The sequence below is a fragment of the Alligator mississippiensis genome, chromosome 10 (assembly GCF_030867095.1).
Source record: "Alligator mississippiensis isolate rAllMis1 chromosome 10, rAllMis1, whole genome shotgun sequence".
NCBI classification, from domain to species: Eukaryota; Metazoa; Chordata; order Crocodylia; family Alligatoridae; genus Alligator; species Alligator mississippiensis.
In genome coordinates, this window is record NC_081833.1 from 18496929 (window position 1) to 18506402 (window position 9474).

Sequence of the window (9474 nt, forward strand, 5' to 3'; positions counted from 1 at the left end):
CTGGGACCCAATCCAGTTGTTTTACTTATTCATAACTTCCTCAAAAATCAGTGAGAGTTGTGTGTGAATATGGGGAAGAAGTTTTGTCTCTTAAGTTCTTTACTCCTGGTGGTATGTCTCTGAAACACAGGCAAAATTTAGTGGGAGCTCACAATGACGGCTGAACATGTACTAGATTTAGGTTCAGAATCTTTTCCCATTGTCATCTTGAGTTTTGGCATGACTAGATAAAACAATCAACTCTTTGGCATCCAATCCATAACTCATCTTGCAGAAGTTCACATTTTCTGAAACGTTCTTCTATTACATTTTCCAGATCTACTTCTACTCCTTTGAGGTGTTCCATACAGCTGGGTTTGATCAAGAACACATCCCCTACATATCTCTGGGACTTGGGACCTGTGAGTTCTTCTCCTCCATATTGTGTGTAAGTTGCACTGGATCAAGAATTGGGTGATCTGTAGAATGTCCACAACCAGGGTGGTAGACAGGTCTATGCTGTAAAAGCACTCAATTTTGGGTGTGTTTACACATGAAATTAATGTGCATGAACAAACTCCAGAACTTACTGCTTCAGAGTTTATTCATGTGTAGCAGGGGACCCAGGTCAACCTGCCAGCTCAGAGCTGCTCTGATGGGGCTCCACATGCTGCTGAGAGGTTGGATGAGGCACAAGAATGCTAGGGAAGCATTTACACATCTGCTCCTGCACATTAAAAAACTCCACAGCAAGTTTTACAAGCATTTGAAGTCCTAACCTACTGTGGAGTTTATTAGTTTCATACACCCTAATAGAGGTGCATCTGTAGCGGCAGAGATGTTTACTACTCAGTGAATTAGTCAAGTGCTAAATAAACATCACATCACGTGTAGACACACCCAATGTGAAGTAGCAGACTCCTCGTCTGTTTTGACTTTGTTGGGTAGTCAACTGTAAAAAAGATATTAGCATTTGTATCACCAAGTGATCTCAGCTGCCTCAAAGCAAGTTGAGTGACAACACAAACAGACACAGCAGTGCCTTGCTTATACCAGAGCTCCCACCTTTCTCCTACTGAAGGACCTATAGTGGTGGGACATTTTAATTAAGCACAACTCTGGCAATGAGGTTTTTAAAAGAAGCTGCAGCTCACCTAGCAATAACCAAATTTATTGCAACACCTACAGGCAAGAAGCCCAGAAACCTTGGCAAGCAGAAGAACTCTAGCTATTCACTACATGCTAAGCAAAATGTTGATTTAGGCCCTCGATCAAAAACAATTGAGATGGGAAAGAGCTAGAGCTCTTGACTCCTCCTAACCTCAGGAGCTCCTCCTTTACATACTTAAATCATCCCATTAGTCTTACAAAAAAGTACCGAAAGAGAGAGAAAAAGATCACTCAATGGAATTTGCCTTTATAGATGTGATAGGGAGAAATCCATGCAGCAGTAAGCACAGAATAGTCTCATCATATCTAATCCACAAAACTGACATCTCCCTTCATTTGGGAAGCACAACAGCTGTCAGTTCCATTCTTGAAGAGACTGGAATTCATGAAAGATAGAAAAGAGACATGTTGAGCACAAGAAAGCTGCTGCACAACAGGACTTCTATCACTCTTCTCCATACAGTCACCAATTATAAAGACAAAAGGGACCCTTATGACCTTGGCATAAGACATGCCATAAGGTTTCCCAAAGCAATTCTTATTTGAACTACAGAACATTTTATGGGAGAGGGAACCCAATCTTGATTTTAAAATGCCCAGTAGTGAATAATTCATTGCAACCCTCTATAAATTACTATAGTTAATTACCTTCACTCTTAAAAATCTGACTTAATGTTGGGTTTGAATTTGTCTAGCTGAAATTGGCATCCCTTAACAGAGACATTTCCAAACTTTTTCAGTTTTTCATACAAGCAATTGCTGTGCATGAAGTCCAACATACAGTATGGAAAAAGATGCGAAAGCTTTCATCAATATCCCTAACAAAAATTTAAATGACTAAAGGCAATAAAAGCCCATGAAATCTTCATCTGATTATATGATCATGCAATTCAAAGAGATTATTGTACAGAAAAATACCAAATATGATTGAGAAAGAGGGGTTTAGTTTAGGTGCAGAGAGTAAAGCAGTCCCCTGGGAGGTGACTGATCCAGGTTTCACTCTGTGCAGAAATCCCACCTGAATGAATTGCATTTATGACAGGCTTTTCATAAAAAATGTTCTAATCAACTAGTTATCATCAGCTGGACAGGGTTTACAATCATTGGATTATGTTTTAAATAAACAGTTGTGTTCAGCTCCAGCCAAGGTGGTTTACAAACCTATGATATGATCCTGGTGCTTGACTATCACTTTTGCATTTTGTGTTCTTCAGGCTTTCATCATTGAGCAGTCTGGAAGAAGAATGTTCCTGTTGTGTGGATATGGACTGATGATTTTGGTCTTGGCACTCCTCACAACAACTCTCACTCTGCAGGTAAAGAAACACATATTTTCTGTGTCTTTTGTCAATGATCTCTCCAGCTAGAGCTCTTGTCTTTATGAAAAAGCGCTCATTATACAACCAGTTTGGTTATTTTTAAACTGTTCCATCTCTGATGAATCTTGAGGAATTTCTCCCAACAGCAGAAGGAAGTTTGTTCAGACCTAGAGTCTTTAAGATTATTCAAATCATGATGGAAAGAAACAAGTACACTAACCTCTTTTAATATATTAAGAGATGCTGTCTGTGCTTTCCTTAACCATGTACAGGCATTTGGTTTCGACCAGAAGATATGCCACTTTCCTGGTAGAAGCTATGTGCATACAAGTATCTGTTCAACTTCTCCAATGGGAAGCATGCCTGATTTTGGAGTATAATCTTGCTTGTTCAGTGAGGAAGATCTTGCCTTGCCTGCATGAGAGATTCGCACACAGGAATGCTTCTCACACCTGTACACTTCCCCACTACTACACTTCTCTGAAACTAAGAGTCATGAAGCAGTAAAATGCTCCCTGCACCTTTCGACGACTGGGGTCACCCCAATCTGGAGAAAACTCAGAGAGCACCAGCAGCTCAACTCCTCCCAGGACCAGGAGGAGTTGGACAGCTGAGGAATGCTCCATGCGTGTTCCCCAGAATGAGGACACCCCAGCTTGGGGAATGCACAGAGAGTGCAGCTTGGGGAATCGAGACCAGGAAGGGAAGGGAAGGGAAGGGAAGGGAAGGGCAGCCACTGCTCCCTACATGTCCCCCAGATTGGGGTCACCCCAGCCTCAGGAAAGATGGGGTGTCTTTCCTCTCCACTCCACTCCTCCCCCTCTGGAGAACAGGAGAAGTGAAGCAGGCACTATTCCACATGCCTTCCCCATACTAGGATTGCCCCACTTCACTGGTGTCTGGGAAAGCCTGGAGAGCAGCAGAGAAGGGATGGCTCCCAAAAAGATTTCTAGCACTGGAAATTTCCCAGAAATCTCCAGTGCTAGAAATTAGCACCTGTTCACACCCTTTTCTTTCCTTTTAGCATCAGTTCTTCTGGATGCCCTACTGCAGCGTCATTCTGATCTTCTTATTCATTATCATCTTCGGAAATGGACCAGGTTTGTTCATAAATTTAAGGAGAGAAGGAAAACAATTTATGTGAACACATCCTCAGGGAAGAAGTGGCGTTAGAAAGGGAATGCAGGGCATCTAAATAAACTAAGGTGGAGGAACTATATTGATAACTGGGGAAAAATAAGTTTGATATAATATGAATTTAAAATTTAGTACAGCTTTATTCTGCATATAGTCACTTCTCCTGATAGCTCTGCAGAGTTGTGGGTTTGAACAACACATAATCTAACTATTATGTATAGCATAAGGAAATCCTTTCAATGAGAGAATTTCTTGGAAACTAATTCCACAATCTATACGCTTTTATGCCACAGCATGCAATCTCAGTGAAAATCAGACATGACATATAAAAGGCTCTTTAAAAAAAGTCTTTTATTTACTGCAGTAAGATGCACAAAAATGAGCTTCTTTCTTTCTGTTATGCTAGGCAACTTTGAACAAAAAAAAGCTGGTTTGAACAAAAAAGTCCACTGTAAACCAGGAGGAATGCCACCAATTTAGAATTACCCCACTGTAAACATGGTATGAAATCTGAATTTGATCTGCTGTTCATAATATGGTTACTGCACTTGATTCAAAATAGGTTGGAAATTAAAAGGCATTTAATTATTAAGTAGTATCCTGAGAACCTTTTATTTTTCAGCTGGAGTTACATTCCCAGTTATATCTGAACTCTTCACCCAGTCATCCAGATTACCTGCATTAATGATCTGCATGTCTCTCCACTGGGCAGGACTCTGCTTAATTGGGATGGTTTTCCCATATGTAGTGGTAAGAGACTCTAAATGGAGCTCACTTTGTGGGGGGTTGATTAAAACATGAAGGGTATTTCTGTGCCAGAGAAATGGCACTGTAACATACCAGCAGGCTAGGAGGTTTGATTCTGGAACAACCATAACACCTTTGCTTCTGGCCACAGCCAGACGTGCCTTTTCGCAGATACAGGGCACTTGGACCTGAGCTGAATATGTAAGCTTGCTCTATTCACCCAGTGCCTTATCTTGTTCTATAGATCAGTATTTCAAATTAAAATGTCTTCTTTTAAAAGTCCCAAGCTAAAACACCAGAGATTAAAGCAGGAAAAGAATTTGCTTATATTGTCTTTTGCTTTGCTTTTTTAGAAGAACCTGGGTACCTTCTGTTTCCTTGTTTTTATGGGATTCATTTCTGTCTCATGGATTTCCATCTACCGGTTTCTCCCAGAAACAAAGAACAAATCAATAATGGAAATCAAAGCTGAATTTCATCATTTAAATTTTGGAAAGGCGTGCGCCCAGGTCACTGAAAACAATCCTCCAGAGGAGTTTACTGCTTGCGCTAACGTCTGATGTGGACAGAAGGGACAGGACGTGATGTCACATTCAGATGTCTACAAATCTATGAAGTGTCAGCTTTAATGAATTTTACTGCTGTACTCCATATTCATTTTATGCAAATGGTCTTCATAGGAGATCATCCCCTGGTATTCAGTAATACAAAATTCCTTGTCAGTATCTCATCGGCACCACAGTTGCCCAGCCACATACATTTCAATTTAAGGTTCTACTTTACAAAAGCCAAACTGATATATACATACTTTTAAAGTCATTCAAACTTTAACTCTGCCCATGTAATCCCATCCTAAGGACAAGTAGGACAATTTTGAATGCAATATGTATATAACCACATATTTTAAATAATCAGTAAGTTGATTACCTAAAGTAGTTAGTCTCAGTCATTTTGCTTTATGTCTACATTAGCAGTGGACACAAATCCAAAATGGATAACCTCCTAAACCATACCAAAACTGGAGCAATGTTATGTTAAAACTACTAGATTATCACTTAGGTTTGTATTTCTAGTTTGTAAGCCACTGTGAACAAACTTAGGTTTGCAAACCACCTTGGCTGGAGCTGAACACAACTATTTAAAACTTAATCCAATGATTGTAAACCCTGTCCAGCTGATGATAACTAGTTGATTAGAACATTTTTATGAAAAGTCTGTCATAAATGCAATTCATCCAGGTGGGATTTCTGCACAGAGTGGAACCTGAATCAGTCACCTCCCAGGGGACTGCTTTACTCTCTGCATCTAAAAGTAAGTCTCTCTTTCTCAATTTAGAGATACTCCACTTTGTATAAATAATTAAAAGTTCAAAAGGCCTGAGGGGCCAGGTATAGAAGTCATCTGAGATATGGAAAGCCTGAATGAGGCAAAGCATGGACACAAACCTGGTTCTCACACAGCTCAGGCAAATAATATAACCGTACCTTGTCCTGACCATCCTAGGATATGTTTTCCATTAAATTTTTCAAAAAAAGTGTGGCCTTTATTGAACATTAAAGCAGAATTAGGATTTTGAAACCTTGGCTTTTTTCTTTGTAAAACAAAATTTCATTTTCTGGCCAGCCCTACTCTATGAAAAACATATTAGTTGAATCCCCAAAGTTCTCAGAAATGTAATGAAAATGGCATGGTGTAGCAATACCTAACCAACTTTGTGCTGAGTCACATCCCTGATCTCAGTTACTTATTAGAAGTTACTAGAACTGCCTCCCCCGCAGGATCTTCATCAGCAAGTGCAAAGATGCCCTGTGGAATATTAATGAACAAAAAATCAGAACTGAAATCAGGAGCACTGGTCAAGTCTTCTTCTATGCTCAAAAAGGTGATTGTTCCATTCAAATGACTATAAACCTTGACTTTAGCAAGGCTTTTTATAGTCTTCCACGCCATTCTTGCAATCAAGGTGAAGAAATACGGGCTAGATGAATGGACTGTAAGGTGGACAGAAAGCTGAATGGACCATAAGGCTCAGTGAGTAGTGATCAACAGCTTGAGGTCTAGTTGGAAGCCGATCTCAAGTGGAGTGCCCCAGGGGTTGGTCCTGAGGTTGGTTTCATTCAATATTGTGGTGGCAGGAGATATCTGCAGGGGTCAGAAGCGCCAGAGACAGACCCTGACACTTCTGAAGAAGGAAACACGGATGCCTACACCACAGAGAACTTACCTCTGAAAATGGCTGGGGCACAGAAGGAGCCGTGCGAGCTGGCATTTCACCAGCTCTTAAAGCAGCTGTCAATCAAGCTGGGCAGCCGCCAGTTGATGATGTCAGCTAGGGCCACCGCCACAGGGGATTTAAAAACCCTGCCAGAAGTCAGGCAAGCGGGAAGCCAGCTAGGAGAACAACGGGCATGCCGAGACCTGATGCACCAGCAGGAGTGGTCCTGTTGACATTGCCCCGTGGCAGAAAAGCGAGGGCAGTAACTGGCATCTGGCCAGGAATGGGCAAATCCTGGCCCCAGAGCATTAGGGCTTCAAGGAGGTGATTCTCCCTAAAAGAATCGCCCAACTCTATCTGCTCAGACCCTGAAGCCAGTATCTTTGGCCTCAGGGTTGGATTAGGGGTCAGGGTGGCCAGGCTGACTGTCGGAGCCTACACAGTACCCACAGTTGTGGGGTGCACCCCCTTTTTGGCCGACACAGGTACCATAGCCCCAAGTTGGGGCGGGAGCACGAAGACCCATGCAGCTGGTGATTGGACAGGGTGTAAGGGAGGCGGAGCCCTGAGGACCACCACGGTGAACCTGTGAGTACACTGCCTTTGGGTCGAGGGGGTAGGAACACCACTGAACACCCTTCTTAACATTTTCAATCAAGTCGTGGCAAGCGAGTTCAAGGCCCCAGACCGCAGGGCAGGAACATACTCACAGCACCAACTGTGGGCGCCACAAATATCTTCATTAACAACCAGGAAGATGGGATAAATTGTAGGGCTGTGTGAAGCTTCAGTCGGTGATTTGATTTGGAGGAGATTCAGCCCAATTCAGCAGCCAAATCTGAATTGACTCAGAAGACCCAGTAATCTCTCTGAATTGATTCAGAGAGATTTGATGGTTCAACCATAGACACAGCTTTATATGTTTTTTCTACATACCTCAAGGTACCAGGCACAGCCTGTGAACACTGAGATGGTAGGGCAGATGGAGCGTTCCATGGGAGCGCGGGGGGGGGTGTCCCCCACACACTCAGCAGCAGACCCAGAAGTGGACCAGAACTATTTCTGGTCCACTTCCAGGTTCAATGAAGAGCGTACGGGGGACCCACCCCTCCTACCTCCAGCTCGGCGACTGGTGCATGCTGGGTCTGGGGGAGCACCCAGGGTCTCCCCACAGTCAGTTGCCGAGCTCAGGGGGTGGGGCATGGGGATGGTTCCCCACACGCTCGGTGGCGGACCTGGAACTGGACCGGAAGTACTTCTAGTCCACTTCTGGGTCCACCACTGACCACACGGAGGTCCCTCCTGTGCTCCTACAGGATGTTCCATCCGCCCCATCTTCTCAGCATTCACAAGCTGTGCCTGGTACCTCAAGGTATGTAGAAAAAACATATAAAGCTGTGTCTGTGGCCGAAACTCTGATTCTCCGAATCAGAATCGAATCTTCAGATTCAGATTCGGCTGAATCCAACTGGGACAGTGATCCAAATCAGCAAATTGAATCACTGTCCCCCAAATCGGGCTGAATCCAAATCCAAATCAAACATGGTCTGCTTCGCATGCCCCTAATAGATTGCACCTGCAGCAAGTTCGCAGATGACACCAAGCTGGGGAGAGCAGTAGATACACTGGAGGGTATAACTAGGATTCAGCGTGACCTAGACAAATTGGAGGATTGGGCCAAAAGAAATCTCATGAGGTTCAACAAGGACAAGTGCAAAGTCCTGCACTTAGGACAGAAGAATCGCATGTACCAGTACAGGCTTGGAACCAACTGGCTAAGCAGCAGCTCTTCAGAAAAAGACCTGCAGGTTACAGTGGACAATAAGCTGGATATGAGTCATCAGTGCCCTTGTTGCCAAAAAGGCTAACAGCATAGTGGGCTGTATTAGTAGGAGTGTTGCCAGCAGACTGAGGGAAGTGATTCTTCCCCTCTATTCTGCACTGGTGAGGCCACATCTGAAGTACTGTATCCAGTTTTGGGCCCCCCACTACACAAAGGATTTGGACAAGTTGGAGAGAGTCCAGTGGAGGGCAACAAAAATGGTTGGGGGGGTGGGGCATATGGCTTATGAGGCGAGGCTCAGGAAACTGCGCTTACTTTTAGAAGACTGGGAGGGGATTTGATAGCATCCCTTAACTACCTGCAGGGTGGTTCCACAGAGGATGGAGCTAGATCAGGGGTGGGCAAAATGTGGCCCGGGGGCCAGATGCGGCCCGCCAGGCCATTCTATTCAGCCCACAGGGCCCCTAAAACATTTAGAAAATTAATATTCATCTGCCCTTAGCTGCCTATCATGCAGCCCTCGATGGCTTGCCAAAACTTAGTAAGTGGCCCTCTGCCCAAAATAATTGCCCACCCCTGAGCTAAACTGTTCACAGGGGTGGCAGAACAAGGAGCAATGGTCTCAAGTTGAAGCAAAGAAAGTTTAGGCTGAAAATTAGGAAAAACCTTCTCACTAGGAGGATGGTGAAGCACTGGAATAGGTTACCTAGAGAGGTGGTGGAATCTGTATTCTTGGAGGTTTTTAAGGCCTAGTTTGACAAAATCCTGGCTGGAATGATCTAGTTTGAGGTGGTCCTGCTTTGAACAGGAAGTTGGACTAGATGACCTCCCAAGGTCCCTTCCAACCCTTATTTTCTACAATCCTATAATTCCAGCACTGGGAGAGAACAGGGTATTTGACAATATACCTACTATACTACCTCAAATGTTTTTAGATTGTTGGCCAAAGAAACACCCTGACTGTTCTGTTTAATTATTAAAATGTTGAATTAAAGTAACCTATCAAAAAAGAAGCGTTCAAGTGGCTTATCTTCCCTCCCCACTAGAGAGTAAAATACTCCATACATTACTGTGTATTGGCAAACCCAAAGCACTGGAGATCTACAGTCTACAGAGGCATGAAA

General features: G+C 43.4%; 1 protein-coding gene across 2 annotated transcripts in view; it reads left to right on the forward strand.

Annotated features, from left to right (window-relative positions):
* LOC106738448 (solute carrier family 2, facilitated glucose transporter member 9) overlaps window positions 1–6199 on the forward strand; it is a 28087-nt gene extending 21888 nt beyond the window's left edge. For both annotated transcript variants that reach the window (XM_059713504.1, XM_059713505.1), the window contains 5 exons: window positions 317–427; window positions 2364–2465; window positions 3493–3568; window positions 4228–4355; window positions 4706–6199. In XM_059713504.1, coding sequence (XP_059569487.1) covers window positions 317–427; window positions 2364–2465; window positions 3493–3568; window positions 4228–4355; window positions 4706–4912 — 624 coding nt within the window. In that variant the 3' untranslated portion in view covers window positions 4913–6199. The remainder of the gene's footprint in view (window positions 1–316; window positions 428–2363; window positions 2466–3492; window positions 3569–4227; window positions 4356–4705) is intronic.
* The last annotated feature ends 3275 nt before the right edge of the window (window positions 6200–9474 follow it).